This window comes from Nannobrachium achirus, assembly GCF_963921795.1.
Source record: "Nannobrachium achirus genome assembly, chromosome: 6".
NCBI lineage: Eukaryota > Metazoa > Chordata > Actinopteri > Myctophiformes > Myctophidae > Nannobrachium > Nannobrachium achirus.
In genome coordinates, this window is record NC_137815.1 from 54,733,527 (window position 1) to 54,750,870 (window position 17,344).

General features: G+C 40.8%; 1 protein-coding gene across 2 annotated transcripts; it reads right to left on the reverse strand.

Moving 5' to 3' along the window:
- Positions 1–13,440: 13,440 nt before the first annotated feature.
- yod1 (YOD1 deubiquitinase) lies at positions 13,441–17,344 on the reverse strand. Of its 2 annotated transcripts, none has more exons than XM_080727550.1 (3): positions 17,284–17,344; positions 15,430–16,035; positions 13,441–14,849 (listed from the first exon to the last, which is right to left on the reverse strand). In XM_080727550.1, exons 2-3 carry the CDS (start codon positions 15,635–15,637, stop codon positions 14,152–14,154), a joined length of 906 nt encoding a protein of 301 aa, XP_080583676.1. In that variant the 5' UTR covers positions 15,638–16,035; positions 17,284–17,344; the 3' UTR covers positions 13,441–14,151. The 2 variants fall into 2 exon arrangements, with proteins under 2 accessions (XP_080583676.1, XP_080583677.1); XM_080727551.1 differs by having other exon boundaries at positions 15,430–15,642; positions 17,284–17,329.

The window sequence follows — 17,344 nt, forward strand, 5'->3', positions numbered from 1 at the left end:
AGACTACATCTACAACTGCGTTAAACTGGATCCCAACTGTGTGCCAGCTGTTTTCTGTCTTTTATAAGTCATTGTGTTTTCCACCTGCCTAATTTGCTACCTGCCCAATAGCAGCACAGTTAGATTGGAAGAGATCAGGTACATCGTGAAATGTTGGAAGGGATCAGATATGACATTCAATCTGCCTCTTTCTTTCACACAGCAAAAAAATCACAAAGTTATCTTGCATCTGCCTCTTTCATGATCAATCCAATCGTTCCGCTTTTGCCCATTCACTATATTTCTCCCTGTATATCATGTTTCTAATTTGGACTCTGGTCCATCCATTGTCCAATATTACTCGACCAGGCTGTCGTGTCGGTTTCAAAATGTGACACCCTTTATTTGCACGCCGCTCTGCTCAGACATGGATACTGTCTCATACAGGCACATTACTTCAGCGAGAAACCACATCAGGCGACGCCTAATACAGTCATTAGTACCCAGTGCATAAGCTCTGCATAGCCTATCTGTAACTAATGCAGTACTCAGCTGCACAGGCCAACTCCGGTCTGCAGATTATTATTATGACTGCTAACCCAAAGTATTCAATGGAGAGAAATTAGTTCTTGCATGTTTTGGGCATCAAGAATGACTGTGAGTAAATGGAAGCACCAGTAGTTGGACAGGTTCACAAGGAGGTGAGGCTGAAGATAATCGGATGATACAGAGGATAGCCGAGTAGACTTGCAGCTGGACTGAGCAGGCATGTAAGATGAGTAGTAGGCCCATGCCTGATAGTAATTTTCTAAGTGAAGTGGGCGTGTATGATGAAGGGAAGAGGTAAAGGGATAGGGTTGCTGGAATAAATGCTTGTCTTAGTTAAGACCTTGTTAGCTTTGTTCCCGGCTAATTATTTAATTGCCTAGTGACAGATTTAATCTGACAATAAGCTTAGAATACCCAGTCTGTAAAAGCAACCCACTCAAGATCTCCTGATAATTGCAAAAAAGGCCAAATGTCTACTATATTTAGACACTGAACTTGAGCACATTTCCTTAGCATAGAACTGGAATATGACAAATGAGCAATAGACAACTTATACTGTAAAAATCATCACATTATTTATTGCATTTTACATTCCTACTGTAGGTGAATGTCTAGAAAATAAAGGCAGAGAAATTGTCACATGTCTACTGTATGTACCCATCTAAACCGCTAATGAATCAGCAGGTCATCTATTATTGCACCGGCCTTGATCAATTATACTGCATTGTTATAAAACATTGCAAATTGTGATATTAGACAAATGACACAGACAAAAAATAGACTAAACAAGACAAAACATAATGAGACAGAGGGTCCTATTTTGCATGGCATCTTATATTTTATAGCCAATCTACAAACACGTTGATGTAGATCTTCTATTTTCACTCCTATAAAATGTTTTTCGAAATAATAAAATATTTCTGATAAGATTAGTCAGAAGATATAAGACGCTGTGCACAATAGGGCCCAGAGTATAAAGCAGCATACAAAACTCCAAGACTGAATTTTACAAAATCATTAGGAAACTGTAGAATGTGATTTGGATTTTGTACATTCTATTTCGGCTTTGGTATATTATTCAGTAATCTCAAGTCCCCCAAAAACAGCAATTAACTCTATCTCCATTTAAACCATGATAGCACAGATAAAACGCTGTATATTATGCACTCTACAATCCATGAGGCACATCTGTCAATCATAAAATAGCCAGGAGGATTGTACAGTCCAAAGTTGATTTGGGGGTTAATTTTTTCTTGGATGTACATATTATGTACAGAAAAGAATGAATCACAGAGCATGTTCATCATTAATAAAATGGAATGTCAGTGTGTCAACATCACCATTTGCTACTTATATGGGATCTTTTTCTTTTCCCTCAATCAAAAGAAATATCACCTTCCAACATCGTTTTTCTGATGTATATGCTAGGTGTTTTGTTCTTTTCGTATGTTCATTCATAGGCAGCTTCTTCCTGAACAACCAATGATTGTGTTGTGCTCTGTCTCTCCTGCACACGCCTACTGTGTTTATGGATGTTGAGGTGTTTAAGCCCATTCTCAGTTACATACAAAGACAGTGATAACTAGAGATTCTGTTCCTCTGAAACAGTGTGGGCTCGCTCGTGACTATATTCTACAGCGTGCTAACTGTCATGTGAAGCTCAACCAATACTCCAGCTAACACCACTCCCAGATTTTCCACACCTCAATTGCACGTCATTGGCTAAGGGCCGTGCCTTTGTATTGTCTGCGACGGAACTCACGCGACGGAACTCAATCTATAAATAATGAAGATAACATAGTGTTCTCGCCTTTCAGGCGAGCCCACAATGATTAAGATGAACATAAAATGAGTCTTCTTTGCAGGACAGCACCAAAAGTGCCAAGTCCAACCTCTCACTGAATGGTTTAATGATGGAACTCCTCGTCTCTACACAAACAAAGCCGGTAAAGATACATCCTTAAGAGTGCTTCATTCTTTGAGTAGCCCCAGTTTTCTCAACGCTTCTCTGCGGTCAGCCCCCATGCCTGACACCATCTTCACACTGTACCCCTGGGCTGTTGAGGGCTTGAGGGGCACAGTCTGGGACACCGTGGAAGTTGTTGCCTGCTCTGGTTCCTCGGGAAGCACTCCTATAGGACAGTGCTTACTACTTTGCTGGCTACCCATGGTAGCCGAGTGTAGTTGTGGGTTTGGGTGAAAAGGTACCTGGTTTCTTACCCCTGAGCGCTCCCGAGTGGGAACCTTTCCCCCACTGGGCCGGATGGGCCGCGAAGGGGACACAGACCGTGGCTCCACCCTGGAGTAGTGGTGGAAACTGGCACTGGTCTGCACCGGCCTGGCCCTGGGCTCTGTTGGTGTTTGAGAGTAAGAAAAAGAAGGGCTTCTCGACGGGTTAGCATAGATTGGATCTCTGATAAATCTATAAGAATTCAGGTCCCAAGAGGGGGTTTTCGATGGGGGCCGTGGGGTGATGTCCTCATTTTGTGATTCTCTGTCTTGCAGGAGCCCAAGCTTCTGCAAGGCCTCTAGTCTCACCCTCTGAGGATCTGGATTGTGTCCACCATTATGTGAAGAGTCTGGGTTTGGGACGGCTGTTTCAGTTTGTGTCTTAATGACTACATGGGCAGGAATCCTTTTGGGTTTGGGGGCCACAGCTGGAGGTCTGGTTTTGGGCCTGTGGGACTCTTGTGCTGCCCCTGAAGGGGACCTGTGGAGGTCACCGTTGTTTGGATACCTGGCCACCCTTAAGACGGGAGGTTTGTCTGACTCTATAGTATGGTCTAGCGTGGGACATAAGGGGGACTTCTTCTCAGAGGCGCTCCTCCGTAGATGAACAAGGGCCTCATAGGAAAGAGGCCCTCTTGGTGACGGACCTTCGGGTGTCCGACCTGCATGTTCCTTGGGTTTGTTGGGAGGTGGTATCACCACAACGTTGACTTCTGTTGGTACAACACGGGGAGCATTGTGTTGTCTGTCGTGCTGAGGGCCAGGTTTTTCGTTTGAAGTAGCAGCCTGTGGCGTTGTGTGGACGTTCTTTTTGTCTGGAGGGAGGCTTGGTTTAGGCTTCGGTAGGAAACACTGAGAGCTGTTAGCTGCTACAATAGGTGTCGGCACCAGGTAACTCTGCTTGGGGATGTGGTGTTTAGAAGTCACCTTGGGAGATTTTGATGGACCTGCACACACGCACGCACGCGCGCACACACACACACACACACACACACACACACACACACACACACACACACACACACACACACACACACACACACACACACACACACACACACACACACTGTATGTGTTAATAGATACATTATACAGTATATAGCTGGTTGAATGACTAGAGCCATCTCTGGAGTCCTAAGCTAGAGTTGAACTACTCACTGTTGAGCTTGTCGTTCTCCATTGAGGCTGAGAGGTTAGCCATTTTGGTGGCCAGGCTGCCATGGGCAGGCAGTTGGTCAGGCTCGTCATTGGACATTCCGCTATCTTCCTCAGTATCCAAAGACTCTATGGTCTCCTCCAAAAACATGAGGCATGCCTTCTCTTCAGCGGACAGGTGGTCCAGGCTATCGTCACTCTGCAACACATTTTTCCATATTGCATGTGATAAACATTTGTTTCATTCTAAAATGACATATGTGGCATCTTCAAAAAATACCACTTACTATTACAAAATGATTCACAGTGTGTTCCATTGTACCTGACACTCAATATAGCACATGGACACTTTAACACACTGTTAACCATTTCAACCCTCTATACTCAATATGTGAGCTTGTAGATTAGCTTTTTTTCACGCTAGTTTTGTGTGACCCTCTTGTACGACAACATTGGGCGTTAACTTACAACAACAACAAAAAAACATTAAGGGCTGTATTTTGATTGTTTTAAGTACCAGCTCTTATGCCTTAACTTAAAGGCCTGTCCATACTGTCTCCGACCACCAAACCTTTCGTTGGAGAGTTCTGACTTTCCGACGTGCAGCTTTCCAAACTCTAATTCGGGGTAATGCTTTTCAGGTGATGCGAGTGCCGTAATTTTTCGTCAAATGTTTGGTGGTCGGAGACAGTATGGACAGGCCTTTAAGTTAAGTCATAAGAGCTGGTACTTAAGACAAATGCCCTAAATGTTGAAATATGGAAATATGTTGTGTTTTCTTGATGTCTGCTGTTGTTTTCTATTGGATGTGTGGTGATTTTAGAGCTACTTACGAATCCTGAATTCACGCTGACAACACTGTCACAGCTGCCCGCACTGTCCATGCCCGTCATCATCTCCAAGCCAGTGCCACCTGGCCACGTGTCACTTTTAGGCATGTTAGGAAAGTTTCCCAGCGGAGCCAAGGAGAGTGGAACAAGTCTTCTGACGCTCTTCTGTAAAAAATAAGAAGCATGTTCATTTAACTGAGGATGTACAAATTAGAGTTACAACCATCAATTTTCTTCTTCGACTTTTTGGATTTATCTTACAATTGAGAAGCAGGTTTTGGGGGATACCTTTCTTTATGTTTGAAATATATGAACATGAAAGATTTAATTGATTAATCTGCGGAACCACTTAAGCTCTATTTTATATTTGGCATACAAATGTATCATGCAAGCAATAGCCTTTTTGCATTGCACTCCCAGTACAATGGAACCAAATGAACTCGTAATTTAACACTGTGGATTTTACTGCCTGGTGCTGACAGGCTATGGTGGCAGGCTACCCACAGTATTTCAGAGAGATATCTAACTGGTCCCTCATACTACATGTGACTCTCAGATTACTGCTCATGCCCCTCCTAAGCTCCTTCCCTGGGATCAGTTTCCACATGTGTGGAGACGGACAGCACAGATGATCTACCTAAGGCTACATGATATCCAATTGAACCCTGCTGTCTTACTGTAACAGTTGAAACCTTTGGTGCCTTACATCAGTGGTTCTCAACCTTTTCTGGATCAGGGCTCACTTGAATGCGTTTTCAGAGCATGTTTATTTTAATGATCAATCAATCAATCGACAATCAACGTAGTCCATATTGTCATTTATGTGTTTACTGTAATTACAATTTATTTTACAGTAAATACCATTTATCTACTGTAAATACCATTTACCTACCGTAAACACCATTTATTTACTGTAAATACCATTTATTTTTTGATTGTGTTTTCCGACTGTCTTACGATGATATTTTCTGCATAGTACTGTGTTTTATTTCTGTCATTTCATGTTGTATGAATTGAGTACAAAGGGGACCCCAATTTAAACAAGCCTAAAAGTTGACCTTGTATCAGTGAACGGTACTGTCCATTACCTCTTCCTATGCAAACTTTTAATAAAATATTCTATCAATCATTCAATTCTGGCTTGGATAAATGGAACTAACATAGTTTAAGTTCCTATTTATTGACATCACAATGAAAACTCATTTTGCATTCATGTTAATTAAATATCATCATTCAAATCTTGGTGTTTTGCGGGGGCACACTTATCCTCACAGCCCATCAGTGCATGGGTCACAGCCCATAGGTTGAGAATCGCTGTCTTACATCATCTCCTATCACCAGGAGGACCCATGATGGACATGAAGTTAAAATATCAAAATAAACACTGTACCTGCACTCACAGTACTGTATGGTGCTTCAGATAACAACACAACACATATGCATAATGACAACAAAAGAACCGCCTGCACAAAGTCCAGAATGTTCATTTAACCGTGAGAACACTCCGAACACAACGCCGTGCACTTTATTGTGTGTATCAGGTTGACAATTACTTTATGACTAGAAGTGCAAACAAATGCAAAATGTCTTTATGAGCTCAGAGGCCTGGAGGGATGGGCCAGTCGTTTCTGGAAATGCAGAAATAAGAGTTGGGAATGCGGCATAAAGAAATCCCCGTGCCCAGTGAAAAGAATTGCACTTTTGGGAAGGAGACAACACCTGAGAGGGGTTCTGAAGTAGGTCATGGAAGACACAATAGCACTGTTGTTCATTGTTGATGCTTGGTCAATCCACACACACGCGCACGCACGCACGCACGCACGCACGCACGCACGCACACGCGCACACACACACACACACATACACACACACACACACACCTGCAGTAAAAGCCACTGTCCCCAGGCGGGTAAATATGTAAAAGTCGACTTGACAGCCATCCCTCATGCATGAGAATGATTTCAGATGTGAATTTGAATAGAGTAAAGTTCATGATAAGGTTTGCAGTTCTCTAACCTGAGACAATCTACACTGATCTCATGCAAATTGAGGAGCAGCTGCAGTGGCCTAGAGACATCTGTTGAGAAGGCCTACTCCCTATACTGTATGCTGCTCCTACACCTGAAGTTACACACATAATTGTCTGATAGACTGAGGCAGTGGTATAAAGTAACTCTGTACAAAATCTGAAGTAGGCTACTTTTACTTTACTGGAGTATTTCCAATTTTCTATTCTACTTTTCTATTTTTCTACTCCACTACATCTCAGAGGCAAATATTGTGCTTTTACTCCACTACAATTATTTAAAAACTTTAATTACTAGTTAAGCACCATTCCCACTGTGCACAATAACTATAACTATATCCTTCACCATTGTATTCTTTTTTATAGTTGGTGTGAAACTATATTTTGTATAGTTATAGTTATAGTGCTCAGTGTGAATGGCCCTTTACTTTGTAGATTTTGATTATTATTACAAAACAAATAGTAACCACTTGACTCTATATATTTTGGCCATTTGAAAATTGCTGATCTATAATCTCACAGGTCGCGATGTAATGCATTGTGAGCTTGTAGATCTGCTATTTTCAAATGATTTGTATACATTATGAGAACTCCTTTTACATGTTACACCAATACTTTTGTACTTTTACTCAAGTACATTTTTTATTCCGGACATGTACCTGTAACAGAGTATGTCTACATTGCAGTATTGATGCTTTTACTTTTTAAGAATGTGAGTGCTTTTTCCACCACTAGACAGAGGAGTCTGTCTGTTTAGTCTAGCCTATATAATGTTATCTATATTATTCTCTGTTATGATGCATGGTTTTATGGTATAGAACGTGACCGGCGACCGCTTCCAATAGCCTCTGACATGTCAGACATCACAGAATGTAGGCTAGTTGTTGATTAACTATGGTGGAACTGGAACACCTGACTCAAAGAGAATGAGTCAGTCATTTTATATGAATAATAAAGCTCAGATAAACTAAGTTTCTTCTGACTATCAACAAAGTTAATATTATAATGATTGTTTTTCTCTATTCAATCTACTCATACAGTTGACCATCTCAGCAGCCCAATCTGATAACCTGGCAGACAGGTGGGCTAGAGAATAGAGGTATCTATCAACACAGTGACAAACTCCCAAGTAAAATGGCATGAAGGAGGATGAGGTCAATTAAATAAACAAATAAATACATAAAAAACTGTAGGCTAATAATCCTGAGCAGCTACTCAAAATGTAGCCCTGAATACAGGACGGTCATGACCGTCCTGTATTCAGGGCTACTCAAAATGTTACTTGCACAATGTGCATAGATGTGAAATACATTTTATGTATAGTATGTTTTTAGCCTATGTCTTGACATTGCATTTGCAGATAACGGTATACCTTCCTCGAGCCTACCTGCCATTCTACAACTTTCTCTTTTTTATAGGCTGTATTTTGTTTCTTGTTTCTTTATGTTTAGGCTACTATCCAGTAGTCTATTATTACTTCTTCTTTTTTTATTATTTCTCTGCTGAACATAAAACAGGTTGGATTGTGCAACAAAAGGTGCGCTTGTCATTACTTTAATACTTTAAGCAGAAATCAGGATTAAAAGCTTAATGTGTTTCATTTCACTGTTCTTCCACATTAGTCCATATTGTCACTCATGTTAATGAATGATCATGTCTGCCTGCTGTTTTGAGCTTTTATCTTCCAAGACACTCGATCTTGAGATCTGTATGGCTGTCTACATAAAATACCATAATATTTTATACATACTCTATGATAATATCTAGTCTACTTTTATGGCTTCCCCTAAACAGATTAAATGTCGATAGCAACTTTTTACATCTACTTTTACACTTATAATATCTACATAATAATAATAAACCAATCTTAACTTAATCACAAGTATTAGAACATACCTGTGATTCTGTGAAGTCGTAATGGTCCGTTTCTATGATCCCATTTCAAACACATTGGGCTCCGGTCTGAATTTAAAGCGCTGTGTCGACACGGTTTAAGCGGTTGAGTGTACATCCCATAGCCCGGAAGGGATGGGTTCCCTGCGATTGGCTGGTTGGTTTCGCAGGGAGGTAACAGGAAAGGTGGGCATCAAAACCATCAAAACAGGTTCTGGGCACTAGGGAAAACTGGGCAGTGGGCACCTAGGCAGTGGTGTGGCAGTGGTGGATAAAGTTATTTTTTAGTCAAGTAAAAGTATCAATACTGCAATGTAAAAATTACCCTGGGTGTGTCAAAAAAAAAAAAAAATCTAAATTAACTTAAATTACCAAAAGTAAAAGTACTCATTATGCAGAATGTCCTATTTCAAGTGCTCAAGCAACAAATCTCTTGAAAATAGCCAATCTAGAGCTTGTAGATCGGCTATTTTCAAATGGCAAAATGAATATAGGGTTGAAGTGTTTAATGTGGGCTATGTTTTGTAATAATAATCAATCTACAAAGTAACTAGTAACTAAAGGTTTTGTCCCGTTCCTAATCACATTCATACGTCCACACAGACTAGGGGAGAGCGGGGTAAACTGAGACACCGGGTAAACTGAGACGCTCCATTTATCTTGGCAATGGAACACATTTGTGGCCATGTGACCATTATATTTTCAAGCCCCTTGAATTTCCCACTTGTCATGAAAAGAGAGACCTGATAGTGCTGTAGAAAACATGCTTTTTTCACAAAAATGTGTTTTTTGCATGTAAAAGTAAATTTTCTTGCTGTCAACATAATCAGCTGTTGTGTCAAAGCAAATTGATGCAGGGAGAACATTTTATATCATACATGTTGATGAACTACCAACTTATAAATCCATGTGATAGATGCTAGCTGAAGATTACCCTGAATTGATAAAAATATCCCTTTTCCCAAAATGTGGCTGTGGGGTAAAGTGAGACAATTGCTTCGGGGTAAAGTGAGACTATCCTTAACATGAAAGACAGGGAGAAAGCTGTAAAAACCTAATTAAAGGGTGTACCAAACTAGTCTCAATTGATTCTTATGTATTTTCCCCTGTAGAATCCATTTTTGATATATATTTCTTTGTATTGTGCATAATTAATGAGATAATTAGCATATTTGACTAAATATGCGAATTATTTCATTAGTTATGCACAATACAACAATATACTTTGCAGAAATAGATTCTACAGGAAGAATTACATAAGGATCAACTGAGGAAAGTTTGGTAAACCCTTCTATACATTTTTTATAGGGTTTTTAGTTTTTTCCTTCTGCCCATGTGTCACATTATTTGACACATGGGTGGAAATGACAGGACAAAGCCTATTAAAAGAATGTCTGCTATGTACATTTTTGTATTGCGCATATTTAACCCGGTTAACCGGGTTTTTGTGTTTTTATGGTAGTTTTAAAGTGAAAAAAGTGAGTGGATCACTTTACCCCGTTGATTTCTCTGGTCTGTCTCAGTTTACCCCGGTCCTGGGGTAAACTGAGACACAAGACCACTTTTTTTAAAACAATCATATTTTCTCTGCCTTTTGTCTTGAATATGTTCTGATAACTTCCATTGTTAGGAAACATCCCAAATTACTGGGAAATGTGTATATTTTTACTGATATATCTTTTAGTTCGCCTCTAGGGGAGAAAATGTAAAAAGTGTCTCAGTTTACCCCGCTCTCCCCTACTAACATTACTTTGCTATATAACTTTTAGTATGTCTAAGCTACGCGCTACACATGCGATGTATTCTAAATTCAGCCAACATTATAGTATTCAACAGTGGACATTTGTACGTGTTGAACTAACTCACTCCTAGCCAAAATCTAGCATCAGCAGTTGCCTGGCAACAAATTACCCAATGGCAATGCTGACCGACAGACCGTCCCTCTGGGCTATGGACGGTAGAATACTACCATTGCTCACCTGCAAAGGACTTTGGCGTTAATCCTTCAGCCAATCAAAGAAGCTCATTCTTAAGACATTGAAGGAAGCCCTAATGCATTATAGTTATAGATAAGCCTAATGCCATTCTTAAAATAACATACTGAAGTCTTAAATCCTACAGAGAATTGCATTAGATACTTTGGCGGACAACAAATGAGACAATACTGGAAAATGTATATATTACTATGAAATAAATAAAAGAAAAAAACAGTACCTTGTAAATAGTTGAACAAACTGCAAAGACAAGACCTTTAATTACATATTTTTTATTGTGACACATGGGGGTAGGGAATCAAGTAAATCCAGTTATCCTGTAGTGTAAGTGTAGTGCTTTGTGTGCAACATTCATTGTTAAGTGTCCATGAAAATTCATGAGAATGTGGGAAATATTTTGTGTGACAGACAGCCACGCCACCCACAGGAGCCATGCCAACAGTCTCGTATTGGATTCTGTATACCACAATGGGCTTAAAGGGGAAGACCACCCATTTTCAATATTGAACTATGTCATTAATATACCTTAGAGGAGTTGTGTGGAAATAGAAAAAAAGTTCCCCCCCCTTCTGTGTTGCCTAGAACTGGAGGATTGATTTTGGGGTTTGTATTGTAAATTACAACTTGATGACATCACACATTGTAATTGCCAGACCCATGAAATGGGTAGGCCTACATAAGCAAATGTCGGTCTGTCCGGGTTTTCTATATAAAGGGTATATATGATGATGACATGATGATGACATGCCTACAAAAGGCATGATGTCATAAATGATGATGACAGACAGGGGGTCTGGCACAACCAGGTTGACCTGGTCTTGTTTACAATACAAACCCCAAAATCAATCCTCCAGTTCTAGGCAACACAGAAGGGGGGGAACTTTTTTTCTATTTCCACACAACTCCTCTAAGGTATATTAATCACATAGTTCAATATTGAAAATGGGTGGTCTTCCCCTTTAAGAAGCCACTATCTATAGTTTCACTTTTATATAGGCTTATTAATCAGTAAAAAAAAAAAAAAAAAAAATGACAGCAATTAGTTTAAAATATCAAAGAAATTCATGGAAATGTATTTAACTCAGTTCCTCACACACCTTTTCTGTGAACTTGGAAGGCTCTGATCACCTCCTTCGCCATCAAACTAAATACAACTTTCTATAGACCAGTAAGACTCCCTAATCGGGATAGAAGCGACCGTCAGGTCAGCAACCTCATGGTGGCGCTAGAAGAGGGGCATGTGAGAAATCAGGGGCGGAGGTTTTGAAAACCAAGTACCAATGTGTGTAAGATGGATCGATCTGGACCTCTCTGTGCAAGATCCTGTGATGAGTGCCTACCCTCCTGTGTTTAACCACAAGAACCCTAGCATCCCTCGTCTGCATGTCACAATCAGCGAAACATTCAGCAAAAACAGGCTAAAATTCATGAAAATGGGTCAACATTCTGCAAAAATGGCACATCTACAAGATCACAACACATAATGTGTTGTGCGCTAACAGGGCTGCCATTTCCACTTTTTGACATACAACAAAGATTAGACCATACGGTTTAAGTGGGAAGCAAAAGAGGATAGTATTGACCGTAACAGCTTGTACAAATTGCACACTGATCCACATGGTTTCCTGGCACCTTCGAGCTCAAGTCTGACATAAGTGCATGCTCTTTTCCTAGAGACAGTGTATATATCAAAAGAAATAAGCAATGAGATGACACCTGAATTCAGTGAAATATATGAGGACATCATGGGAAGCATTGTGCAGTACAACAACAGAGTGGCAGTTTCTTTCTCTTGATGAGCCATTATAAAACAAATTGATGCTCAATTTAAACTCCACCTGAAACCTCACAATGCATTGCTTGTAGGCTATTTTCCCCATGCAGCCAAGTTTAAGCGCTTTACCCTTTGATCACAGTTCTCTTAGAAACACTTTTGGAGTTAGTACGTACTTATATAGGAAAAGCGGTTTGGAGAAGAGAAAAGGTTTAAAGTCTAAGCACATAGTGTAGACAGTATCTGTGAATACAATAACAGCTCCCACTCCACTCATTCTATTGAGCTTTCTACACAGAAAAGGAAAAAAAGGGGAAAAGTGTGGGTGAACACTGTTGTTGTGTCTAAGTGTTTGGGTGTTTATGCAATTGTCTTTTCGTACATCTGTGCACACATGCAATAGTGTGAAAGTGTGTTGACTCGATACTGTATGTAGTTTGCACAAACGTAAGGAAGGCTAGTGTGAACTTTTCCATATTGAAATTTCGAATGTGAACTGTTCTTATTTTAATGTGTTCATTATGAAATAATGATCTTTTTCATCTGTGTTGGCACAGCGAACCTTCTTTTAGCACAAACTTTCTCTTATCAAAAAACTGACATAGAAATGAAATTGATAAAACACAGATTATACCTTTTTATCTTCATCATGATGCAATATAAAAACAGAACAAAAACATAATTGCTGCATAAGACAATCTCACACTCCAGCTTTAAAATCACACTTCTGAAATTCATACTGTGAAAAAACTATTGACCTAACTATTTAAATGTGTTGAGTACAGCACCATTATTCTTGTAAGTTTTTCTTGAGACTGTTAAGTAGGGATGTTCTTGGTATGCCATGATACCATAACAAAAATTGAGGAAAAAGTAATATATCACAAAAGAATCTTAAATAATTTGCAGCTTGCAGATTATTATACTAGCCTACATATCAAACCACAATGCAAATGAAAACCAAATGCCAAAAAATTTAAAATAAACCCAAGTAGCTCAATTGTGCTCAGTAGTACCAAAAGCAATTAGCTTTGCTTCTGGTAAGAAGAACATATTGTTGACAAGGATAATAAATACATGCTACATGAATGACAAAATGTAGTACTCAACCTTGGTGAGTTGAGCTTAAGACAACAACAGACCTGAATCAAACAAGTAGTAGCAAAAAACAATGGAACTAGTTGGACAAGAGAAAGGTCAGATTTGCCACAGTACAATACAAAGTGTACCCAAAAGCAAAGCACAAATAAATGACTAAAATATGCTACCCTCAATTTAGTAGTTTTCACAATATATCTGGCACACTCTGCATGTATGTGGTGAAACCTCATCTATCTAGCATAGTAGTATTCCAACTTGTTGCATTTTCTGCAAATATCATTTGACACAGGTCTGGACAACATATCTGAGAACTTCTCCAAACAGTCTGAAATGACGGTGTAATGAGGCTGGGGCAGTAGCAGTAGCTTTCATTAAGTTGACAACTGTTAGCCATTAGGAGTAATACTGGACAGGTTAGATTGCTGAACATGGTGTCCTCAGATTCTCCCTAGAAGTCGCTGGATGTGAGGTAGAGGAGCACACAAGCAGACAGACAGACAGACAGACAGAGACCAACTGAGAGAGGTGGACACTGGACAGAGTAGCCATACATGGGAGGCTTGTGGTCTTCAGTGGTGGTTGTAGTTGTGAGGGAAGACAAGAGGCAATTAAAAGAAGAGTTCACACCTCTCCAAAGTTGGTGTGGCCTGTTTCCTTGGCATGCTCCCGTGCCTCTTTCTGTCCCACCAGGCCTGTCTGGCACACCATGCAGCGCAGTGCAAAGCGGTTGACGTCCGTGAACTGCCGCTTGCGCCGCGCCTCATCCGCCAGCTCCAGGGCCTGGGCCAGGATCACGTCGTCCACAGTGGTGAAGATCGTCTGGGGTGGGACATCTGAACCGGGCGTCTCTTTGTGCAGGGGGTCATAATGGATGCCGTCGTAGATGAGCAGCACGCGCTTGTGGTAGCCAGCGTCCTCCCCAAAGCGGTCCACGCGCACCGTCTGCGTGTCGACCACACAGATCTCGCAACGGTAGAACTTGGACAGGATGGACACCTCGATGGCACCGCCCCACGTGTCATCGCGTTGGATCCAGGAGCAGTACTCCTCGTTGGTCTTCCCGAGCACCGCCTCCGAGTATGCTGCCAGGTCACTGGAGACAATCTGGGCAATGAGGCCTCGCATCTCGGGGGCACATGCCGGGTCGTAGACACCGCCCTCCACCACGTAGCTGACACTGGTGAAGAGGCAAGAGTTGTCAGCGGGAACAACGCGGCGTGCCAGTACCGGGAAAGCTTCTAGTCGTGGGACCTTGGTCACAGTAGAATTGTCCTGAGGCTTTGGTTTGTTCTTTTCTTCCTCAACGATGAGAGTATCTCCTATAAACAAAAAAGGTGATTCGTGCCTTGAGTGACCAAGCTCAATTATTTATTTTAAGCTAAAATATATGCTTGGTTACTACTTGTGATATAAGAAAAAAAAAACGGGAAATCATGTACCCTTTTCAACGTCATACTATAATGTGGAAAATGTGAAGAACATTCAATGGACGTGACATAGGAAATCAAATGTATAATTTATTCTATTTTTTACTTAACTTACTTATTGTAGATGCTCTGAATAGGAGCATTATTAAAGGCACACTGTCACACCCTGAAATTATAATAGTATAATACAGTAGGTCTCTCTCCAGTGTGGATCCTGAAACAAGTCTGAAACTGTCTCAGTGTAATCTGCCCAACAACATACAGTCAGGCTATACAGACAATTAATTTGATTGGCTTATAATTGCGCATCCCCACAATGACATCCTAAAAATATTAACTTGTTTTTTAAGATGATTCTTAAAGTGACAGTAACCCTTTAGGTGACAGGCCCCCTTTAAGTGAAATGCCTAAATGTAAGGTTAATTCAACCCGTCCCGAGAGAATAATCTTGCTAGCAGGACCAGAGACGTACCTGATTTGATGGGGTAGTCCTTAAGGTGGGCATCTCCGTTTTTGAGGTCAAGGCTGGAAGGAGGGTAACCGACCATGATTTTCTGCACATCACAGGGGATGCCAGTGAGCTCCTCCACCTTTCTCTTCAGCTCCTGAACGCAGGACTGGTGGGTTAGGCCCTGCATTATGTGGCTCCCGTTTTTGGTCTTACAACGAAGCCGCAACATCCTGCCTGGAAAGGATATTTGACAAAGAGCTTTAAAATGTATTCACAGAGGGCTTTAAAATGTATTCAAACATTAGAGTTGCACTCAGTGGAGTGCATATTGTATCTCCACCAGGCTGGGTGCTTCCATTGACTTCCATTTATAAAATTAAAGTTAAATAAAATAAAAAACAAATTAAAACATTGCAGAGATACTTCCTTCCCCTACTGGCGGCGTGCAGAGGAATTGTGGCGCTAAACAGCCAAGTGAGTAGAGTAGAGTAGCCCCGGAGAGACAGACAGACAAACAGGGGTGAAATGATAATCTCTCTCCATCCCATGCCTTTGGCCTGGCAGAGATGACACAGATGGAGAGCATGTGTGCTCACTGCTCACTCACCCCGAGGTGACTGTGTGTGACTTGAGGCAAAAAAATATGTGTTGAGGTTACAGAGAAAGTTTGTGGACAGCACTTTTGTGATAAAAGTGAGAACAGACTGGGGAATCTTCTGACATGAATGAAACGAGGTTCAACAACATTAAACAGTTTAATCAACCCATTGAAGCCCAACTGAGTGACCTCCACTTCTTTACCCCCATCATGCAGTTATTTTCTCATAATTCATAACTTCTTCCCAGGATTGCATTACATAATACACTTGTGTGTTGTGTGTGCTCCCAATGTGTTGGGTAGCAAGGCTTCAAGGGACAAAGTTCACGCGCAAACAAAGGGACCCTTATGGGAACAAGCCTAAAAACCTTCTTGTAGTCTTTATCCTTTTAGTTTACCCTGTATAATCAGTGAACTGTACTGTCCTATACTTTTTCCTATGCTTCTAATAAAGTATTTAATCAATCAATGTTCAATTTCACAGCCTTTTCTTGAGTCGTGCTTACCTGCTACCAATCTCACCACAAACACCAGCTACTTATTTAATGCAAGTTAGACAGTTTAGATACATAACTGCAGGGGCAATGCATCTATCAATGGCCGTTTCAGCAGTAAAGGAGATGTAATACAGGAAAAGAAAGACAAAAGTAGATAGTACAGTGCACTGAGTGCAGCCTGCACTGTACTATCCTGGGCTGTAGTGTACAGGAAAGTACAGTTTGGGTGGGGTACTTGTTATACTGAATATCCCATATTGGTTATGTTACAATACTACGAGAGCTTAAACGTTGTTTTTATGGACCAGGGAAAGCAAAAACAATTAAACCGCTGACCACTCCAAACAGCAGTAAGTGGAAAGACCTGACAGGGACCATTTCTTTGTTCTGTCACTTAACATGAACGAGCTTAGCATATAGCTATCCAGTCGGCTAGCCATCAGTGGCCATGCATCCCATCTCATGACTCATGTAATATGCTACCCTACAACTGTTAAACTTGGCACCATGCTATCCATTACAAAATCACCTGAACTACCCGCAGAAACACACTTGTTGGGTTAAAATGTGAAGTGTGAAAGGCACAACAAACAAGAGTAGCCGGTTAGCCTTCCTAGCCACAACACATAGCTAGCTTGCTAGCCTACTTCAGCAGCTAAATTAAGTTAGTCAGTCGGCTTACCCGTTCAGGAGTGTTTTGCTCAGAATGTTAGCTTTATTGCGGCAATGTTCTATTCGTGTTTAAACTAACTATTGTGTCAAGTTAATTCAAGTTATTACCTGTTACTTGCAGCCCCTGCCTCAAACAATAAACATCCACACTGACAGGCTGTGATGTATA